This window comes from Lepidochelys kempii, chromosome 2 (assembly GCF_965140265.1).
Source record: "Lepidochelys kempii isolate rLepKem1 chromosome 2, rLepKem1.hap2, whole genome shotgun sequence".
NCBI lineage: Eukaryota > Metazoa > Chordata > Testudines > Cheloniidae > Lepidochelys > Lepidochelys kempii.
The window spans coordinates 188,744,791-188,768,666 of NC_133257.1; the positions used below are offsets into that span (position 1 = coordinate 188,744,791).

General features: G+C 40.8%; 1 protein-coding gene across 3 annotated transcripts in view; it reads left to right on the forward strand.

Annotated features, from left to right (window-relative positions):
- ULK4 (unc-51 like kinase 4) overlaps positions 1-23,876 on the forward strand; it is a 388,751-nt gene that overhangs the window by 314,960 nt on the left and 49,915 nt on the right. For all 3 annotated transcript variants that reach the window (XM_073333132.1, XM_073333131.1, XM_073333133.1), the window contains 2 exons: positions 361-459; positions 16,873-17,058. In XM_073333132.1, the coding sequence (XP_073189233.1) occupies positions 361-459; positions 16,873-17,058 (285 nt within the window). The remainder of the gene's footprint in view (positions 1-360; positions 460-16,872; positions 17,059-23,876) is intronic.

A 23,876-nucleotide genomic window follows, 5' to 3' on the forward strand; every position in this document is an offset into this window, starting at 1 on the left:
GAGGATATATACAAAAAACATAGATTGTAGATAGACATATTTTATTATGAGTTCATAGAGATATATATTATACATATAGTAGGTATGTATCTTGCTGAAGAAATGTCACGTAGGTCAGCATATTAAATCGGTTTAGAGTGGACGTGACCTCATGAGTCCCTTTTGCTTTGTGCTTATTGTTACAGACACAATCAGACTATAACTTCTCACAGAGATCTCAGAATACTTAACTAGGAAAGGGAGTATAAGAACACCTCCTTCGAACTTCCATTCAAATTTGTACTGCCTAATGGACCTTATTTGTTTCTCAAAGCTGAGCACTCACCAAGACCCCTTTTTATTTTTCCTTGTCTCATTAAGGCACAGAAATCTGGCACAGGAGGGGACACCCAGGCTGCTGAAGACCTTTTGCTTATCAATAAACCCCTGACAGACCTAATTAGCCTGCTGATTCAGCTGGTAAGAGCTTGCTTGTTTGTAAGTCTTTTAGAATGTTACTAAAGTTGAAATTACTCCTCTAGTCTGGTAGCCAAATGCAAGTTTTTGGCAGTACCTTGTTTTAATGTCCATACAAGTTTTTGAGGGCACTTTGAATTTCAAGACCCTAAATTCAAAGAAACTGCCTCACAACACCTTGTTACCGTTGAGCATTTTGAAATATGAGCACGTATTACCACCCACCTCCTGATTCGTATATCAGGTGTCAGTAAAATCACTTTCCTTGAATTTCAGTTATTTTTAATGAAAATGTCACACTGATATTTTGTTATGGAACGTAGTTAGTTAGGAGGTACATATGGTATGACTGTATTAGTATCTGTGTTAGCCATATAGCTTGTTAGTACCCCTGACCCTGAACCAAGACATAATGATATATGTCAGAGCAGAGAGAGGACATTGGCCACTGCATCTAGAATCTGTGAAACTAATGCTTTGCAGCTGGACATGCCAGTTAGCCATGGTAAGGTTACATTACTTGCAATCCATGGAATCCATGCCAGGTAATGCCTTAGAGCAGTTCATGAAGGATAGCACATCATGCACCATGTTCCGGAAATATGGAGTATATGAAGTGACGTACTTTGAAACTACTTTCATGAGGCATGGCCACAGCCATGGTGGCATTAAGATCGCCCTGAAAACAGAGACTCTCAAGACTTGGGCTCTTAACCTCCACATATGCAGATGTATAGTTCCTATCTTGTAGTGTCATTCAGGCAGCAAGGAACCAATCAGAAGCAAGAGATCTGGGTTAGATTCTGTGACAGCAGCACAGCAGGAGGGTTGAGGAGGGTTAATCCATCTTTGTAATCTCCTTACCCTAGACTGCTCTAGAAGTTGGAGAGGGCCCTGATGTAACCTAAGCAGCTCCAGAGCACTGTCTAAGTTATGGTAGTCTCTCTGGGGCTGTGTGCTATGACCTGCCCCCAGCACACCCACTATGCCAGGGCTTGTGAAGAGGTCTTCAGAGGTCAATCCTACAACAGCACCTACCCCAAGGATATCTTCCTTTGGACAGATAAAGGGCTTTTAGGATCCCTTTATGGTGCTCCAGCCCCTTTACCTGGCAAAAAGAGACTGGAGCAGGGATTAGGGTCTCACCCTGGTGCTAAGCCCTCCCTTTTCCAGGTGGTTTGTCTCCAGGCCCCCCAAGTGAAAAAGGCAGCACATGTCCTACTGGAATTTGGCTAAGATGAGCCCTGTCCTAGGGTCTGCAGTTTCTTCAGGACAGGATAAATAACGTTCTCTCAGCTAGCACTCATAGGGTCTAACTTCTGTCTACCACTCTGTTGGAGGATTGTCCCCACTGTAACCACTCATGCCTAAATGCCAAATCCTAACTTAGACTCCAGTGAAGTACCTGGTCCCTTCCTTTCTCCATTTTCTTTGTTTTTCAAATCTGATTTCTATTTGGCGTTTGAACATTTGTAATAAAGAATTTAGGTAAAAGGTTCCACTCTCGGCTAAACAAATCTATATGTATCCAGACATTAATGATGACCTGATTTTATTCTACCAGATGCTTTCTTTGTAATTTTCTGTACTAGACTTGTCTATAGACATTACCTAGACTGGATTTACTTGTACCAGCAATTGATAAAAGCTTTTTGAAATCCCCACTCAAGCCCCTACAACAAAAATCAGAGAGTGCTCAAATTTGGATTACATAATATTCTAACCCTTATATTTTGTTAAGCAATTTAAAAATCTATGTATATGGTAAATTTTGAAACTAAACAGATTCACAATGTCCTTTTAAGCAAAACTGGAGATAGACAAATGTTTACTTTTTTAACCTTTAGACTTAAATTTCATTAGCTCCCTAAAGAACAGAAAAATAGTAGCCACACTTTACTCAGTCTATACCACCTGGAAGTCTATTATAACTTTCTAATTAAAGGGTAGAATAAGATGTATAGTTAGCATGTACTGATATGTTCCCACCCTCCTCCACATCTCATCAGAGCATCCTCAGTTACGGCTGTGCTTTACTTTGTTCCACTATTCTGAATATTCTGATCTATTGAAGATGGTTTCCCATGTGGCTTGGTATTTGCTGTTTTAAATATATAAATCAAGAAGCATAACCATGCGTATTTATTCTTTTGAGTCTTGAAAAAAAAATTTTTACAGTGATAAATCTTCCCTTGTATCCTGTGTGAGAGGTGCAAGTTCTTAACATAAATGCATAATTGCATTGGTTTATGTAAATTATCTCACCTATTTTTTTTTCTTTTGAACTTTGTATCAATTGCTTATTAGTAAAGGTATCTGTATTGAACCCTTTGTTATAAAATTAAAAGCAATATTTGTGCTGATATTGGCATATATTATCTCTGGCAAAGCAGCATTTAACACACAATCATGTCAGCCCAGGAGTGAGCCCACAGCCACCCATTACATGTTCCAGGGATAATGATTAATCCTAATAGAGCAGTGTGAGTAGGAGATAAGGGGGTACCACTGACATTGTAAACTACATCCTTTAACTGGAGGTTGGAGGGTGTAGACTGTGAACTCCACTGGTTCTGGGACATGACTAAAGACTTCTGGCCATATTTTTTGAAGTATGCACCTTTGTGTATAGCCCAAGGCCTGAATTGGACCTTAATTCTACAGATTATTTTTATCATTTCCCCTCTGAAGATAACATTTACTAGTAGTTAAGTAACACATGATTGAATGTGGGCCTTTTATTATATGAGATAATAGTGCTGTGAATCATAGCTGTACATTTATCAAATTTTGAAGAAAGTCATGGAGGAAGTCATGGTAACGAAGGGTCAGATCCTCGTAGGTACAAAGCATTTGGCTGCAGTGGAAGATGCAGCTCAGCATCCCTCTCAGTTTGGCTTAACTATCACAAGTCGGAGAAATCATGAAAAAATGTATGAAAAGTTAATCATGGTTTATAATTACCAAACAATCTTTGCAGAACCAGGCCCATTACATTTATTCTTTCTTATGTGGGAAATGGTGAACATTGCATAATCTCTTGGGTACTTAGCAACTACCTTATTCCCACTTACATATCCCTTATGGTAGACAGGGAATACCACCCCACAAACATCATCTTGTTTCGCCACTGCTTTTTCCTGTTTTCTCTCCTATTGGCCTATTGGTCTATTCCTTGGACATCTCCCCACTTGCAAACCACCTTGACTAGTTCTCTGAGTTCTTCAGTGTATTGGTTCATCTTGATTCCCTGTTATCTGTAGCCTCTCATTTAATCCTATGGGTTGTTTTCTTAAGAAGTTCTTAAGAACTTTAATAGTTCATTCTTCTGCCACATACTTACCTGCTTATCCACTTTGCTGACTCATCAAACTTTCAACATTTCAAGAACAATAGACGTGTTAAAAACTATTAAAATTTTGGAATCAAATGTGACAGAGAGTCATCCATTTTAGCATAGTTAACTAAAGCTGTAAATCAAAAGCAACCTGGAAAATACAATGCAAATGACTAAACAGACAAAGTTTATAGGACTAAACACTGACAAAAATATACCCTCCTATATATAATATTTAGCAGAATTTAGCATCTTGTTTTTTGATGAGTGTATATGTTGCTATGAGCCATTCTATAGAGCCATGATAGCTCCACTGTATTTAAGGTTGAAAGAGCCACTGCATTCCTGTTTTCAGTCATTTTTAATCTTTTCAGAAATGTTCCTTTTTCGTTGAATTTTCTCATCCTTGTCACAGTTTAAAGGTGAATTTTTTAACTTGTTATAAATTAGAATTGATTTTGAGTTTTACGAGCATGGGGAAAATGTGTTCTGCTTTCAAAGGCTGTGGGTGTGGTTTTGGTTTTGTGCTCATCTCAAATTCAGATTCAAACTTGGCAAAGACGTTGTCCTCAGTGAGGTTTGTGACCTGAAAGGAACAACATTGGAAGCCATTTAGCAATTACATAATGCACATGTACAGCATTTTATTTTCCTTGAGGCAGTAGGTATGCATGGTTCCAGACAGAGATGGAGTACACATTCAGAAGCAATTTAGATTGTCTAAGATGAACCATATCATCCTGTAACTTCCCTGCTTCCCCACCTAACTGTCTGTCCCCCGTGTCTCAGTGATCTTTGGCTGTGAAACTGTAAAGAGAAGCATATCAGAATTTAACTTATTGGTAAGAGAATATTGACATACTTGGAGCTAATATTGGAGTTGGGGCAGGTCACATTATCCATCCCACTTAAAGTAAAAGCAAGGCTTAACTCCTGTCAAGTTCTTTTTAAAAATGTACCTATGGTAGCAACTCTTAAAGACAGAGAACAAAACTTTAAATCCTAGAAGAGATGAAAAGACCTAGTAGATTATCTTCTTCATTCTACCTTCCAGTGCAAGTTTGTTCCCTGTACAAGTTCCTGCTTTTTCCACTCTAATTTTTAAATAGCCCAAATGGTGAGGCTTCTGTGATGGGTTCAATCACAGAAACCTCCTGGGAGCTGCCACCTGATGTGCCAAGACTACTTCTGCCCCTGCTTTCCCTGCCAGCTTTGGACTCCAGCACCCTGTCTTGCTGAGCCAGACACACCAGTCTGCTGCAGGGTCTGAACCATGTCCCCTAACAGCTGTGGGCTTAGCTGAAAGCAATTTAGGAAGTGTTCCTGTCCTTGACACTCAGATGCCCAACTCCCAATGGGGTCCAAACCCTAAGTAAATCTGTTTTAACCTGTATAAAGCTTATACAGGGTAAACTCATAAATTGTTCGCCCTCTATAGCACTGATAGAGTGATATGCACAGCTGTTTGCCCCACCTTCCCCAAGTATTAATAGATACTCTGGGTTAATTAATAAGTAAAAGGTGATTTTATTAAAAACAGAAAGTAGGATTTTAAGTGGTTCCAAGTAGTAACAGACAGAACAAAGTGAATTACCAAGCAAAATAAAATAAAACACACAAGTCTAAGTCTAGTACAGTAATAAAAACTGAATACAGATAAAATCACACCCTTAGAGATGTTTCAATAAGTTTCTTTCACAGACTGGACACCTTTCTAGTCTGGGCACAATCCTTTCCCCTGATACAGCCCTTGTTCCAGCTCAGGTGGTAGCTAGGGGATTTCTCATGATGGCTGCCCCCTTGTTCTGTTCCACCCACTTATATATCTTTTGCTTAAGGTGGGAATCCTTTGTCCCTCTGGGTTCCCACCCCTCCTTCTCAATGGAAAAACACCAGGTTAAAGATGGATTCCAGTTCAGGTGACATGATCACATGTCACTGTAAGACCCCAAGCCTTCATTCCTCCCAGCCTGACTCACAGGAAGGCCTGCCTGTAAACAGAGCCATCCACAGTCAATTGTCCTGGTTGATGGGAGCCATCAAGATTCCAAACCACCATTAATGGCCCACACTTTGCATAATTACAATAGGCCCTCAGAGTTATATTTCATATTTCTAGTTTCAGATGCAAGAGTGATACATTTATACAAATAGGATGACCGCACTCAGTAGATGATAAGCTTTGTAATGATACCTTACAAGAGACCTTTTGCATGAAGCATATTTTAGTTACATGATATTCACACTCATCAGCATACTTTCATAAAATCATATAGAGTGCAACGTCACAGCTTCCATCTCCCATAGGAGACTAACCTAGTCTGATAGATAGACATTTTCCCTGATAGTCAACCTATATTTCCCTGTCCCAGGGCCAGGGCATGGGTGTCCTGGCCTAGGAGTTAATGTCAGGTGCAGACCAAGGGGCCAGGAGCCAATTGCCAGGAATCAGGCCAGGTTAGAATGCCAGGAGATCAGAATCGAGGGACAAACCAAGGGCAGGGATCAAGAGTCAGTTACCAAGAGTCAAGCCAAGTCAGGATTGGAAGGCAGGAACAGATAAATGCCAGACCAGCAATCCATGGCAGAGTGAAGCCCAGTTGTACAGACAATGTCCTGTTTCTTCTTCTGGCTTTAATAGGGGCTCTGGCCCAATCAGAACATAGAGGCAGGGCTTGTGACCCTATTGGGCTTCATGAACCTTGGTTCCAGTTGCTGTATCTGAGCTGCCAGGTGGAGGATTGAAGTATGATGACTCCCAGGACCCCCACAGCCCCAGATGTGAGACCTGCAGGGCCTGACATCCTGTTCTGTATTTTCATCCTGTTACACCTACAATATTTACAACTTCTTGGGCTACCTTGAACAATTCCTCGCTGGTGTTTAAATTCTTCAAGTAGATGATTGTGTGTCTCGCACCCCACTGACTAATTTTTTCAGCCAAGTTCTTATATGCTTAGTTCACTTAATAGTCCCTCTTAAATCAATATGAGTTAAACTTGAAAATGTCAAAAACTTAGAATCAATTTTTCCCTTCTGTAATTGTTATTTAGTCCATCATTTAGGACACACGGAAGCAAATATAAGACACCCAGACTGCATGTAAATGAAACCACTCAGTTCTTAAGAACATGGAAACAGAGATAATTACAAAATCCATCATGCAGAAATACTGCAAATATAGAAAATTCAGCTTTTAATCCCATGACCAGTATTGTCCTTAATTGATGAATCAAAGCAAAATAGATTGACCATTTAGTACTAGATTCTTCTTGGTAAGTGTATTGCTTAAAAACCAATTCCACCTACATTTTTGTTGTCCAATACTTCTGTATTTAAAAATAATTGTAATTGTTTATTCCACCTGTAGTTTGTAGGATTTGCAGAAATTACCAAATGGAATATTTAGACTATTCTGATGTTAGTTATGCCTCATGAAGTCCAAATATTTGCATGATTTGGAAAAGCTGAGATAACATTGCTTTTGCAAACATAATACTCACTAAAATTTGGACTGCTCTTCAGAATCTTTCCAAAACTGGGAGGAAGCATTAATTAATAGGACTGGCACTTATGCAGTACAGTAGATCATGCTAAATCTCCTTGGTCTTGGCTATACTAATGTGATGTTGTTTTTACATGAGTTAACTATTACCACTATTCTAAATTAAGTAAGCTGATATAAACACACCTCCAAAAATAAAAATTTATCAAGCCAGGCCAAGAATGAGCCTCTAATTTGGAATTCAGTTTGAAATAAGTAACTTAACTTTCTCCTTAGTTAGGCTCCCATAAATCCTTATTCTTGGTCTGCCTTAGCACATGAAAGGCAGCTTGTGATGGCTGCCAAGTGAGAGAGCTCCAATTGCAAGGGATAATGTACCGTCAATCCATTTCCTCAATAAGTGTTCCATACATTCAAAGAAAAAGAAGAAAATTCTTACACCATTCAGCTATCCCTACAGAAAGGGGCAGGGAATATTTTTGTTTTTCTTTTGAATTGGGTGGTGCTCATATTCTACAGAGATGAGGGTCATATAAGTAGCTAGATAGCCACCGAGTGGATTAGACAGAACAGGCTTTTCTTTAACATTTGGCTTGAATAGATTCTCTCCCTACTACCCATAATACAGTCTTTATCTCTTTGGGGATGCTTGATTTCCCTTCTGTCCCTCTTACAGCATATCAAGTTGGTAAGGTTGTGCTGTTGCTTCCATTTCAAAGCATTGGAAAGCATTTGCTTCTGAAGCATCAAAAATGTCAGCAGAAACAGTATCAACATATATAGACTACCACCCATTTCTTATGAATGCAGACAGTTCTCAGACACTACTTATTGGTAGATGTTAGCTATTTGTGGCCGGACATAAAGCTTTCTTCTCTGTACAGTATGCAGCAATGAGAAAAGGAATAATTTCCATGATCCTGCTTGAAATTTTATCACTTTTTTATTAATTTGTATAAACTCCTGTGTCAGTATGCACCCACTTTGAAGTCCAAAGGGCTGAATACTGTCTGGTTGTCCTTGGTGGAATTGCATAAAGAAACTGCAGGGGAAATAAGGATATGTTGTCCTAAGTACAAAATTTCAGAATGGTGCCTTTGATTTCTTGACAATTAGACTATTTAAAGTGAGCTGAGAACAGTGCTTCCTAAAATGTGTTTTTCCTTGGCTTGAAAGTTTATAAGTTACTTTTAAAGCCAAAAGATAGTGGTATGTAGTACATGTTATTTTAAAGTGTGCATATTTAGTAATAAGTATAATAATGCTGTTTTGCTTTTGTATAATGTTTGCTAAATCATCTTGCCTATAGCTCCCAATGGCCCCTTCCTGTACAGCATGTTCTGTAATCATATTACTGATCTAATGAACATCTATCTCTTATCTTAATAAACTCTCTTTGTGTATAACCTCATTAAAGTGCTGAAGTAGTGTTCCCTCGGGGTATTCCAGACAGTTTCATTGTAGCTCTAAAATTAGATGCCCTAACAACTCCATCGGTGTGAAAACTGCCACTTCAGCTCAAATGATCTCACATATTTCTTGCAGTGGTTTACAATTAATGAACGCTGTGTAACTGGCCTCAAAATAAAGACATATTTTGGTAATAAATTATAAAGTATAAGACCGTAATAACAAAAAAACTTCCTGTTTAATTTTAATCAAGTATAAAACTACATGGAGCTAGTAAATACCTGTGCCAGATAGAACTAAATACAGTTCAGATTTTACCTTATGAACCTGTTTTCAGGAGATCATAGTACGACCATAAAAACTAATTAAGCTGAAACTTGACACGCACTGGGCATCAAGATTGTAACAAGAAGTTATTTTATTTTACAAATTTCACCCCAAAATAAGAAATCTTTGGGGAGGGTTATACTTTTTGCACTCTTATAACTTTAGCTACTTTAATGTGCATTTTCTGTAAGTAGCGGGACCAGGTGGGTGAGGTAATATCTTTTATTGGCCCAACTTCTGTTGGTGAAAAAGAGAAGTTTTCGAGCCACATAGCACTCACTCTTCTTTGGGTTTGGAAAGGTACTCCCTGGTCACAGCAAAATGCAAGGGGGAACAGGTTTAGCATAAGTAGTTAGCACACATTGTAAGGGACCATTCAAGGTAGAGTGGCCCACTAACACCTCTGCAGTCATAGGACAAATAGAAGGGGTTTGTGGGTTACAAATTTTTGTGATAAACCATATATCCAGTTTCAGAGTAGGAGCCGTGTTAGTCTGTATTCGCAAAAAGAAAAGGAGGACTTGTGGCACCTTAGAGACTAACAAATTTAATTGAGCATAAGCTTTCGATGAAGTGAGCTGTAGCTCACGAAAGCTTATGCTCAAATAAATTTGTTAGTCTCTAAGGTGCGACAAGTACTCCTTTTCTTTTTGCATATATCCAGTGTGTCTGTTTAGGCCATGATTTTTAGTATCTAGCATAGTAATGCATTTAAGTTTCCAAGTTCATCTTTTGAAAGTGCTGTGCAGGTTTCCTTTGAAGATCTGGACTGGTAGGTCAGATAGAGAGTAATTGCATTGTGAAAAGTGTTCACCAACAGGTGATAGAGTATTTTTGTCTTTTATCATTTTCCTGTGTGACTTCATTTGAGAGTGTAGCGAGTATGATTTTGGATCCTGTACTAAAAATCCAAATGGTCAGCAGCCCAAAACAGTGACAGCCACGTGCGGGGGGGGGGGGAGGGGGGAGGAGAATCTAATACTCCTGTATGGTCAAGAGGCCTAACACACAAACCTCTGGAAGACTGAAACAACAAAATGAAAAGTCAATTAGAGATGTCTTATGGGTAAGAAAAGGAGAGAATTGGCATCATGTTGATAGAATGCTAGTGTAGAGTTCCTTTCCCTTCCTAAAGGCCCAGAGCTCTTTTGATATCCCCCCTCCCATTGTCCGATCAAATTCTTTGTGCAATAAATGTGTTCTGGTTTGAAAACCTAAACAATTCTTCAAATTTCCCTCTTGTGTACTATCACTAGTGGTAGCACAAATGCAGGCTGGCAGCCAGTGTTAAATAGTATAGTGATATCGCCAATGGCCTCTTTACACTAGTGCCCGATCAGTGCAACTCTACTGGTAGTAGTGCAATGTGGAATTATGAAGAAAAATGCTGATGCAAACAGATAACGATGTCATGTTTTTGTGCTTACCCCCCATATCACTGTTGATGTGTTAGATGTAGACAATACTGGTTCCAAACTATTATTTGGATTCCTTAAGAATCAAGTATATTGGGTAAAATTGCATTTATTACGTTTTAGCTTCATTGAAAGAGGTGTACCCCAGGAGAAACTCCAGGAGGAGTTGTGCCTTAGGTGGTTCTTCATGTTTCGGTGTAATATGATGTCATATGTCTTAGGGATTCTAATCCATAGCTTCCATTTTAATGCAGTTTTATGAAAAGAGCTGTGTGGATATAAAGAAAGACAGCTTTGTTTGCTAATGGATGTCTGAAGAATTACTACATGGATATTTAAGGAGTGTAATATGTCAAACTTTACACACTAAAATTATGTTAAAATGAGAGAAAAGGTTGGTCTTAAACTGACAAAAGTCAGAAAATTCAGACTTTACTAAATTATCATCACTGACTCTAATGATTGTCCCTAGGCATGAGTAGGTGCCTAGTACGTAAAGTTCTCCGAGTTCCCAAAAGTGAACCATGTCAGTTTCATTCCCCAGGCACAGCTATCCATGGTGTAATATAAAGTCTAAGTTTCAGTCTTTGCCATATATTTCTTGCCTTGTACTGGCATAAGAGCATAAGAGTTGCCATCCTAGGTCAGACCATGGTCCATCTTGCCCGGTATCCTGTCCCCAGTAGTGGTCCATACCAGAACTTTGGGAGGTGGGGATGTACTGAACAGGGCTACTATGGAGTGATCCACCCTGTCTTCCACTCCTGTCTTCTGGCAGGGGTTGCATGTCTGACCATCTTGGCTAACAGCCATTGATGGACTTTTCCTCCATGGATTCATCCAGATCAGCGTTCCCTCTAATTTTTCCCACCCATGTGTGGAATGAATAACAAAATTCATATGACGGGGTGGGGCCGAGGGGTTCGGAGTGTGGGAGGGGGCTCAGGACTGGGACAAGGGTTGGAGTGCAGGAGGGGATAGGGGAGGACTCCAGCTGGGGGTGCAGGCTCTGGGTTGGGACTGGGGATGAGGGGTTTGGAGTGCAGTTGGGCTCCTTGGGGCTACAGTGGGGAGAGAGGACTCCCCCCCTCAGCTCTCTCCCCCTGCAGCAGCACCTGGGCTGGGGGGGAGAGGCGCCTCTCCCGCATCCGGGCCGGGCTGGGCTAGGGGAGAGGTGCTGTCCCTTGGCCGCAGCAGATTCGGGGCTGGGCTGGGGGAGGGGTGCCTGTCCCCTGGCCGCAGCACGTTCGGGGTCAGGGGTAGGAGAAGGGTGCCACGACAGGTCCCAGGGGCTTGGAGAGAGGCATCTCTCCCTGTCGCAGCCCTGAGCGCCTGCACAGTGCTTAATAGGCAGCTCTTATATCCAGATAGACCCTTAGGCCTGGTCTACACTATGAGTTTATGTCGGATTTAGCAGTGTTACATCGAATTAACCCTGCACCCGTCCACACAACAAAGCCATTTTTTTCGACATAAAGGGCTCTTAAAACCCATTTCTGTACTCCTCCCCAATGAGGGGATTAGTGCTGAAATCAACATCGCCTTTTCGAATTAGGGTTAGTGTGGACGCAATTCGAAGGTATTGGCCTCCGGGAGCTATCCGACAGTGCAGCATTGTGACCGCTCTGGACAGCACTCTGAACTCGGATGCACTGGCCAGGTGTACAGGAAAAACCCCGGGAAACTTTTGAATATCATTTCCTGTTTGGACAGGCGAGCTCATCAGCACAGGTGACCATGCAGTCCCAGAATCGAAAGAGCTCCAGCATGGACCGAAAGGGAGGTACTGGATTTGATCGCTGTATGGGGAGAGGAATCCGTGCTATCAGAAATCCGTGCTATCGTTCCAAAAAACGAAATGCCAAAACATTTCAAAAAATCTCAGAGGCCACGAGGGACAGAGGCTACATCAGGGACGCAACATAGCGGCACATGAAACTTAAGGAGCTCACATAAGCGTACCAGAAAACCAAAGAATCAAATGGACGCTCTGGGACAGAGCCCCAGATGTGCCACTTCTACGCTGAGCTGCATGCAATTCTAGGGGGGGCCGCCACCACTACCCCACCCTTGTCCATGGACTCCGATGATGGAGTACTCTTCGCCATTCCTGAGGATTTTGCAGATGGGGAAGATGAGGAGGAGGAGGACGAGCTTGGGGAGAGCACACAGCACACCATTCTCCCCGACAGACAGAATCTTTTTATCACCCTGGCTGAAATACCCTCCCAACCCAATGAAGCCGGAGAAGGGACCTCTGGTGAGTGTACTTTTTTAAACATAATACATGTTATAAAAGCAAGCATTTTTTAATGATTAAGTAGTCCTGAGGACTTGGGATGCATTCGTGGCCAGTACAGCTACTGGAAAAGTCTGTTAAAGTGTCTGGGGATGGAGCGGAAATCCTCCAGGGACATCTCCATGAAGCTCTCCTGGAGGTACTCTAAAAGCCTTTGCAGAAGGTTTCTGGGGAGAGAAGCCTAATTCCATCCTCCATGGTAGGACACTTTACCACGCCATGCTAGTAGCAAGTAATCTGGTATCATTGCATGACAAAGCCTGGCAGTGTATGGTCCCGGTGTTTGCTGGCATTCAAGTAACATCCGTTCTTTATCTCTCTTTATCCTCAGGAGAGTGATATCGTTCATGGTAACCTGGTTGAAATAGGGGAATTTAATTAAGGGGATATTCAGAGGTGCCTGTTCCTACTGGGCTGTTTGCTTGTGGCTGAAAAGAAATCCTCCCCGCAGTTAACCACGCGATGAGTGGCGGGGGAGCGGGGGGGGCGGGGCATTGGCGCGAAGCTGTTCACGTTTGGCTAGCAGGGATCTTCCCTGATACCAGCCACGCGATGGGGGGAGGGGTAAAGTGATCATACCAGAGAATTGGATGGGGCTGGGGTGGGGGGTTAGTTTGGTTTCTGCTGCTTCATGTTAACAGGAAAACAGCAGCACTAAATGGCCAACTCAACGTGCTTTGCTTGGTACGGGAGAGGAGGGCTCTGCTGTTATGAAGGTTGCAGAAGCCGAAAGACTATGGCTTACCATGGCCGCCTGCAAGCCGAATTCTGTTGCCCAGCACTGCGTGTGTGATCTCTAACACCAAAGCCACAGGAACTCAATATAAGATAAGATGCAAAATGCAACCTTGCACCAAAATCACATGTGCTATGTGAATAATGTTGCTCACCATGAAAGAGTATAGCCATTGTTCTGTAAAATGTATCTTTTAAAATACTTCACTCCTTTTTTTTACTCCAGCAGCTGCAAATGTTTCAAGCCTCCCTCCTCCATCCCAAAGGCTACCTCAGATAAGGCGGCAAAAAAAACGCACGGGCGATGAAATGTTCTCTGAGCTCATGCAGTCGTCCGACACTGACAGAGCTCAGCAGAATGTGTGGAGGGACACAATAGCAGAGTACAGGAAAGCGGCCGATGAACATGAGGAGAGGTGGCGGCAGGAAGATCAGAGGAGGCATGAGGCAACGCTGGGGCTACTGAGGGATCAAACGGACATGCTCCGGCGTTGGGTGGAGGTTCATGAACGGCAGCAGGATCACAGACTGCCACTGCAGCCCCTGTTTAGCCACCCTCCCTCCTCCCCAAGTTCCATAGCCTCCTCACCCAGACGCCCAAGAACGCAGGGGAGGGGAGGCTCCGGGCACCCAACCACTCCACCCCAGTGGACAGCCCAAGCAACAGAAGGCTATCATTCAAGAAGTTTTAAAGTTACCTTTTCCTTCCCTCCTACCCTCCTCCCACACCCCACCCAGGCTACCTTGTGAGTTATCTCCCTATTTTTATGATCAGTTAATAAAGAATACATGTTTTTAAAATGATAGTGACTTTATTTCCTTTGCAAGCAAGCTGTGATCAAAGCGTAGAGGGTGGGTGGCTTACAGGGAATTTAGAGGCAACCAAGGGGGCGGATTTTCATCAAGGAGAAACAAACAGAAGTGTCACACAGTACCCTGGCCAGTCATGAAACTGGTTTTCAAAGCTTCTCTGATGCGCAGCGCTTCGTGCTGTGCTCTTCTAACCACCTTGGTGTCTGGCTGCACGTATTCAGCGGCCAGGCGATTTGCATCAACCTCCCACCCTGCCATAAACCTCTCCTCCTTACTCTCACAGAGATTGTGGAGCACACAGCAAGCAGTAATAACAATGGGAATATTGGTCAGTAAACTGTTCCAGCGACCCTTTAAACATCCAAATGCACACTCTGCACCGTTTTGCACTTGCTCAGCCTATAGTTGAACAGCTCCTTACTACTGTCCAGAGTGCCTGTGTACGGCTTCATGAGCCAGAGCATTAAGGGGTAGGCTGGGTCCCCAAGGATACATATAGGCATTTCAACATCCCCAGCAGTTATTTTCTGGTCTGGGAATAAAGTCCCTTCCTGCAGCCGTTTAAACAGACCAGAGTTCCTGAAGACGCGAGTGTCATGAACCTTTCCGAGCCATCCCACGTTGATGTCGGTGAAACGTCCCTTGTGATCCACCAGTGCTTGCGGTTTATGTACTGGCTGCCATGGTGGTCCGGTCCCAAGATACAGATATGTGTTCTGTCTATAGCCTCACCACAGTTAGGGAATCCCATTGCAGTAAAGCCATCTAGTATGACCTGCACATTTCCCACTACCTTTGATAGCAGCAGCTCAATGATTGTGTTGGCTACTTGCATCACAGCAACCCCCACAGTAGATTTGCCCACTCCAAATTGATTACTGACTGACCGGTAGCTGTCTGGCATTGCAAGCTTCCACAGGGCTATCGCCACTCGCCTGTGACCTGTGAGGGCTGCTCTCATCTTGGTATTCTTGCACTTCAGGGCAGGGGAAAGCAAGTCACAAAGTTCCATGAAAATGACCTTACACATGCGAAAGTTTCGCAGCCACTGGGAATCATCCCAAACCTGCAACACAGTGCGGACCCACCACTCTATACTTGTTTCCTGGGCCCAGAATCGGCCTTCCATGGCATGAGCCTGCCCCAGTAACACCATGATCTCCAAATTGCTGGGGACTGCGGTTTTAGAGAAATCTCATCACCGCGCTGCCGTCGCCTCCTCGCCTGCTGGTTCTGCATAAACTGCACGATAATGCGCGAGGTGTTTACAATGGTCATAACTGCTGCGGTGAGCTGAACGGGCTCCATGCGTGCTGTGCTATGGAGTCTGCTTGGGCAATCCAGAGAAAAGGGCACAGAATGATTGTCTGCTGTTGCTTTCATGGAGGGAGGGAGGGTTGACTGACGACATTTACCCATAACCACCCGTGACAAATTTTTGGCCCCATCAGGCATTGGGAGCTCAGCCCAGAATTCCAATGGGCAGCGAAGACTGCAGGAACTGTGGGATAGCTACCCACAGTGCACTGCTCGGAATGTTGACACTTGCCATGGTACTGTGGACGCACACTGCCGAATTAATGTGCTTAGTGTATGGACGCATGCACTCGACTTTATACAATCTGTTCCCAAAAATCGACTTCTATAAAATCAGAGCACTTTCATAGTGTAGACATGGCCTTAGTAGTAGTTTTGTGATAAACTGAGTAATGGTTATTGGAATGGAATAATTGAGTAGAAGTAGGGAGGTGACATTACCTCGGTATACTGTATTGGTGAGACTATTACTGGGATACTGTGTCCAGTTCTGGTATCCACACTTCAAAAAGGATTTTGAAAATTTGGCAGAAGTTCAGAAAAGTGCTGCAAGAATGATTTGAGGTCTGGGAATCCTGCCTTAGAGAGAGATTTAAGAAGCTCAATCTATTGAGTTTATCCCAGACACAGTTAAGTGTCTTGATTATGGTCCATAAGTACCTGCATGGGGAGAAGATATCTGGCATTAGGTGGCATTTTGATCTAGTACATTAAGGCATAACAATAACCAATGGCTAGATGGACCAACTTTCCAAGAAATGTGGTGAATTCTTCATCAGCTGAAGTCTTTAAACAAAGATTGGATGTCTTTCAGCCAGAAGTTACAGACTAGATGCAGAAAAAACTTGATGAAATTCCATAGCCTGTATTATGCAAGAGGTCAGACTAGAGGATCAATCTTAAATTCTATTCATGCTGTTTGAAGCAAAATTGCACAGTCCTAAAAGTCAGCAATAAAATATATTAAACAGAAACAGTAGCAATATGTGAAGAGTCCTTTGATGCCATTGTAGGTAGGTTAACTAGGTGAAATAAACCAAGCATACTGTAGACACTTATATACTGCTGATCAAAAATAGCTGTATTTTAGTTATGTCTTTCAATCACTTTAAAAGTTTGCTGATGTTTAGTAATGTGATTTTAATTAGGATGACTATAAAATTTTGCTTCCTACCACAATGGAAATTTTAATGCTCTTCCCAGATCCCAGTGGTACAGAATTTTATGAAATTTAAGCTTATTTATTTGTTTATTTTAGCTTCCTAGTGACGACGCTGAAATATATGAGACTGCATCACAATGCTTGTCATTGTTGGTTCAGCTGTACGGAGGAGACAACTTGGACAGTATGTCTCCAGAAAACATGGACAGCTTTGCTGAAGTATTGAAGTCCAAGAGGGATCTAAAACAGCAGAAGCTTTTGTTGAGAATCATCAAAAGATTGGTGAGTCAAACAAATATAACTTCTTGCCATCCAGAATTTGAATTTAACTGTTTGTCTAGGCTCTACTATCCCCTGTATAAAAACATTTTTGAGACCTGTTTTTCCCCTTTAAGTAAACATTTCTTTTTATAAAGAATATACACAATTTCTAAAGAAGCAAAAATCCCATAATATTAGTATTCATATTTTTTAAATCCATTTTAATTTCTTTGGAAGAAAATGTCAGCACCTGGACCCATGCCTGTTTTATTTTCAACATTTAGAACCTCTATAAAAAGACTGTTTTTCCTTCAGTTAACCATTTGACTGTTTTCATAGAAAGCTTTAATTGTTTATATAGATATTTAGTACCTTGGGTTTAAGAATTATAATAGAAAATTATTTTGAATTCCCTCCAAAAACACTAAACTTCTAATAAAAATTGCTACTCAGAAATTTATAGTGCTTGATTTCATGTCAGATGCTGATAATTCTGTTTTGTAGTTGAAGCAAACTTTTATATAGACTACTGATTGTTCATTCTCATCAAGTGGTAAAGGCCACTCCTGGTGGAATGGTTATAACATAGATTATCAGTCAACAGAAATCACACAAGCACTTCACCTTAAGTAAGTGAAAAGTTACTGACATGTAATGACTTCAGTTCCTCTCATGCTTCGTCAATACAGATGGCAGTGTTGTTTCTCAGAAGTAGATTAATGATATGCCTGGCAAATCACATGATTTGTAACTTTCTTGTAAGTCCCACCATGCTTGTCATCTTGAAGTCTCTTGAAAGATCCTTTGGCTGGACTCACTGCTAGGCTTGGATAATTACCTTTCCATCTGTTGTACTTGCTATTTACTATAGCAAACAATTGTCTGTAATTATTTTAGTGAGATTTTAGGATTTCCTCTCAAAGCAGTGAAAGCAGGTTTTATAGGTAAAGTGACTGACAATATAGTAAATCTTATATTATTTCTGTGAACCTTAAAAATTCCTGTTCACAAGAGATTATCATTATGTTAAAATTACAGTAATCATCAAACACACTGAAATATTATCAGATCTATTTGCGGTTATTTCAGCCCACTTTCAATTATTTATGGTGAATTTTGTAGCCTAGAGAAGAGTTTCTTAGACTTCTTCATAGTTGGTCAAAATATGAATAGAGAAATTATGTGCACCAGCTTCCCATCTCATTCAGAATTGCTTGCACCACCACCACTTTTACATCTATGATAGCAGAGCATCCCTGTGGCATCCATAGTTGCTACTTACATAGGCAAGGAATATTAGAGAAGTATTAATGTATTCCTGTATGGCTTCTTTTAATATAGTGTATCTGCTGGAAATGAGGAAGAGCTAGTGCCATGTGACTAGCTAGCTCTCCAGCAAGTGCCCGGTACTACACTATTAGTACGACAATTCTAAAATCTTTGATTCAGAATATGTGAATGAAATCATTACCTTATTGGGCAGCCACTGTTTGAGAGAAAAACGCATTTGTGTGCCTTTCATTTAATAATATCAACTCAAAAACATTTCTTCTACACATCGTGCACATACTGTGGACAGAGTTGGGATTTTAGGGGAGAAAATTTTAGACCATTTACAAGAGCTTTGAATGGTGATGGGACTGTGATAGGTATTTTCCTTTTTAGGACTGCCCTTCTCCATTGAGCTTCAGACTGAACTTTTGCTATCTTAATTTATTTGGATTTTTTCCCCAAAAAAACCATGAAGAGAAGAAAAATATCCAGGACAGACTTATTAGTTGAATCTGACAGACTGTACATACTCTTTAGGAATCCCTTGTTTATAGTTTTATTTTATTGTAAATAGAAACTATTAGCAATGAAAAACAGGAAAATATACCCCACTCAAAATTTTAAAACTATTTATATTTTTGGCCCTTTGACGCACACACTGGCTAGCCTTATTCTGAGATGATTTATTAGTGTTTCCAGAGCAGGAATGGTCAGAAACTGAATAAGAAATATTGGCCTGACACAAAGAAATGCAGTATGATTTTGCACTAGTGATACTTATACAACTGTCATTCTGGTTGCTTAAGCTTGGGATAGGCAATATTGGCATTTGGATCTCCAAGATCTTTCTTACGACCCTTTGTATTATCTGCCAGTGCCATCAGAACTTTCTGATTTGGGAAAGTGGGCTTGTTTTGCATACCAGTTCCAAAATCATTTCATCTTGCTGCTTTAAAGGATGCTGATAATCTTTTGACTTAGCCTGCTCTGCAAAGGTACAGAATACCTTACCTACAGTCCAGGAAATCATCTACATTGAAACATCCCACCCAAAAGTAGAAAAGTTTTTCACTATGGGAGAAAATCATTTTTGTTTGGACTGTTTGCTTTACTCAAAATTTCTTGGCCTCTCCTTATCTTTAGTCAGGGCACACCTCTCTGCTATCTCACTTTCCCATCTTCCAGTGGCCAGTGCTGCAGTTTTAAGTCATTCCACCATCACAGGATTCCTTAAAGAACTGATCAACATCTTTCCATTGGTTAGAGAATCTTTGGCAATGTGAGATCTCAGCTTGCTGGTGAGAAAGGTAATGTTTGCACCCTTTAACGTAGGGAGAGAATGCTCTGTATTCTGCTTGTCAACAAAAAAATCTGTAGCAAGAAGAATGAATAAACTGCAGGCTTTAATGGCAGATCCTCCCGTCACTGTATTCCACAGACATTTGTTCTATATCCCAATCCTAAATTCCTGCCAAAAGTGGTGTCTGAGTTCCACCTAATCAGAACTTCAATCTGTTTGTGGTGTTCTTCCCAGCACCTCTTTCTCACCTGCCAGAAACTAGATTCCACACCATAGATGACAAAAGGTACTTCAGCTCTTGTTTATGTAGGACGTTAAGCAATCCTCCTAGATTTATGGTAGCTTTCGGGATCAATGCCAAAGTATCTTTGAGTGGATTAGGCTTATATTAAGATGTTAATTTTAGGTAGGGTGATCCCCTCAGTATCCTAAGGGCTTACTCTGCTGGGGCTAAGACAGCATCAGTGGCATGCTTTTGCACACTTCCTTCATAGAAATGTGCAGGACTGCTACACACATGGAGTGGAGTGGAGTTCTGTACACACATTTACTCAGCATTGTTCTTTTGACTTGGCTTTTATTTTTTATTATTATTGTAGTAGCTCCTGTAGAACCTGATCAGTCCTCATTGTGCTAGCCACTATGTGCACAAACACCAAAAAGACAGTTCTGGCACCAGAAAGCTTACAGTCTAAGTCAAACTGATGTTTGCTTTACAAGGTCAGTTCTGCAATCCTTAAATAGAATTCCTCATTCTGCCTCAGTGGGAGTTAAACGTGTCACTAGACTCACTATGCAGAGGACACCTGGAAGAAGAGAAAACAATTAGTTACTATAGTGCCTCTGATTCTTAAACAGTGCTACCTTTGTAACCTCAGCTCCAAATATTCAGAGCCACAAGGAGGTGCTGGTGCAATGCCAAACCGGCCCTGCTTTTCTAGAACTTTTGTAAAACTTAATGGACCTGTTGGCATATCCCACTAGTATGATTGTGCACTGGCATCATAGAATATCAAGGTTGGAAGGGTCCTCAGGAGGTCATCTAGTCCAACCCCTGCTCAAAGCAGGACCAATCCCCAATTTTTGCCCCAGATCCCTAAATGGCCCCCTCAAGGATTGAACTCACAACCTTGGGTTTAGCAGGCTAATGCTCAAACCACTGAGCTATCCCTCCCCCCAACTCTCAAAGAACCTCAGTTACTAGGGAGAAGGAATTATTCTTGGCGATATTTTTTCTTTGTATTGACCTTTAAAATGCATTAATGAAATTTCTACTGAAAGCAATGGAAGAAAATGGGCCACCATAGTAATTTGATCAGAAGAGATGCTTGTTAAGTTGTTAAGATGCTTGTAGATGTAGGTTGCTGACATGTATATCTGTTCTTACTTCGATCAAAATCAACCTGTTGTTGCTATGCAATCCTTAAAGTGGAGAGTGTATGTTTCTGATACCAAGCAAACTATCTTAATACTGCATTGTTGTGTCCTTTATTGGCAGTCATACAGAATGCCTTTATTTTATTGACTACAGTCTCTAATAGAATTTTCTTCAGTATGATCAAACATTTTTATTTTATATCAATTACTAATGCTTTCTTCAACAATGAAAAGCCAGTCAATGCTAAGGTGTGTTATGCATATCAGAAACAGGACTTTTTACCCAAACTATTGTGTAGCAAATACAATAAAAGTATTAATGCCACTTCTTTTCTTTATCCTTTCACCATTGTGTCAAGAAGCTCAGTCTGTTTATAAACTCCAGGCAGACCTTTTGTGTAATAGTTATGGACAGGTTTTAATGAAATTTGAGAGGGTCTCTAGAAATCACAGACATAGAGGCCTTTAACAGTGTGGTGTTGCTTAGCAACCTTAAGCCATTACATTTCCAGTATCTGTAATAAGATGATATACTGCTCTTTTGCCAGTCCCTGATGAAAATGTTATAGAAATAATCACTTTCTAAAGGTTGTACTCCATGAGTGTTTGGGTGGTAAAAGATTGTTTTTCCATTTCACTGCTGGATTTTAATTTAGTCTACAAAGTAAGTTTAAGTATTGTCTCCGGAATGCTGAATGTGTCGTGGTTGGAATACATTTTAAGATGATATTTTTAAAAAGCAGACATAATATTTTTATTTTAAAAAGCAGAGATAATATTCCTAAATAATGTTAACAACCAATACTGAATCTGTTACAAACCTGCTGTCCTTTTTCTCCACTCAAGAGGCAATGTATTGGGTCAAATTCAGCAGTGAAGAAAACTGTTTTAATTTGATAAGAAAACTAATGTTGCTGAGTGTAAGAAGCAATGTAGTATAATTTATACAAATTTGGATTTCAGTGAGCTCAATTTTCTGTTGCATTGCAGCCCCTATAACATTGTTCTGATACTCAATGTGCCAAAAACTGAGTAAATACGAGAATATTTGTTTGAATTTTTAAACAAATTTGCTTCTGCTGTATTTATCACCCTTCCACATCAGTTTACATCAGGGGTTCTCCAACTGCTGGTGGGGACTCCTCAGGGGGTCACGAGCGGTCAGCCTCCCCCCCAAACCCCGCTTTGCCTCCAGCATTTACAATGGTGTTAAATATATTAAAAAGTGTTTTTCATTTATAAAGGAGGTCGCACTCAGAGCCTTGCTATGTGAAAGGGGTCACCAGTACAAAAGTTGGGGAACCCCTGGTTCACATGAACATATGTGTTCTACTAGCACAAATTCTCATGGAAAGCAAATTTTAAGATCCCTTAATCAAATATTGGAAAGTTTATCTTAAAGTCACCGTGAGTATTATCAACAGCACCCATAAGAGCCCATCCAATCAAGGAACAAATAAAATTGTAATTTTTGACTACTCACAACTAAGCAACGCATAGCACTTATAAATAAATAAACAAAATGGGAAAAAATGAATAGTTTTGAAAAATTAATTCAAGAAAATCCCAAACTGTTCTCAGAGTTCTGCAAGGGAGGCAAAATCCTTCAAATATGAATTGTTTTTGTATAAATTATTCACTCAGGTCTAAGTGTAACACAGCATTTCTGAAAGTACTATTCTAAAGTACTGTTTATGGACCTCGTTCTTATATCAGGTGGTATTCACAATCTCGGATTCTGAAATGGAGATTCTAACTGTCACTCAAGATCTTATTGCGCTCTTTGTAAGAATAAGCAAAATTAACGGCAACTTGGCTAATTACGTTTTGCCTCCCTAAATTCAGCCTGCAATTTCCACTGGATATGGTATTTTTCGCTTCTTGTCCTAAACTGTTGCATACTGCTGCTGTTTGCTGGTAAATACTCTTTCACTGCAGAGGTGGCCGCATCTTTGTAGTTGATCTGTGTGTATAGTTTATATAACGGGTTAGGGCCAAATTCAGGCTGAATTATACCCCCTGCAATATTGCAAGACTAGTGATAAAAGCATGTGAGCTAGTAACCATGCATATGTAGGATCATCCTCTTTCACCATAGTTGAGGTGGACTTTTGTGCATGACTAACTCAGATAATTTGGTTGATTCCACATTTTCAGGATTCCTTAATTTCAGATAGGTTTGACCCAAGTAAGATTTTCCAGGGCTTCCAGCTGTTGGTCTGATCTGAGATCCTTCTGTGTCAAAGCTGTTTTTATGCCTGGGACCTCCATGCTAATTTTAATCTGCATTTTCTGTTCTACTTGATCCAAACATTTCAGCACAATGACCAGTTTGCTGACTAATTTATTTATTTTAGTTTGTTAAAGTATCAAGTGCTTCCTTCATAGAGAACAGAATATGCTGCACTTTGTCTGGTGTGGCCACCCCTAGAAACTACAGAAGCTTTGAAGAAATCAACCAAGTGAAAGTTTTTGATGCATACATTGAAGGGAGAAACAGAAGCATAGAAACCAGCTTCCAAGTGACTCTCTATAAATCCCTTTTACACATCCCTCAACAAAACCCCACTTCTTTCTTTCTACGTTGATCTCCTCACTAACAAACTTATTGCATGTTAACTATTCTCCTATGTATCATATTTGAGTGCAATTGGTGCTTCTTTCAGGAAAGATCCATATATTTCTTATGACTTTTGTAAAGTGCCTTGTATAATATGCTTCTGCACTCTGTACATTGTAATAATTATAATATTGTTGTGTTGAACTAAAAGTCTGTCAAAGTTGCTTCAAACAAATATCAACTCAGGAAAAGGACCTGGGCATCAATCGGACCGCTCAATGAAGATCTCTGCTCCAAGTGCACCTGTGGTCAAGAAAGCAAACAAGATGT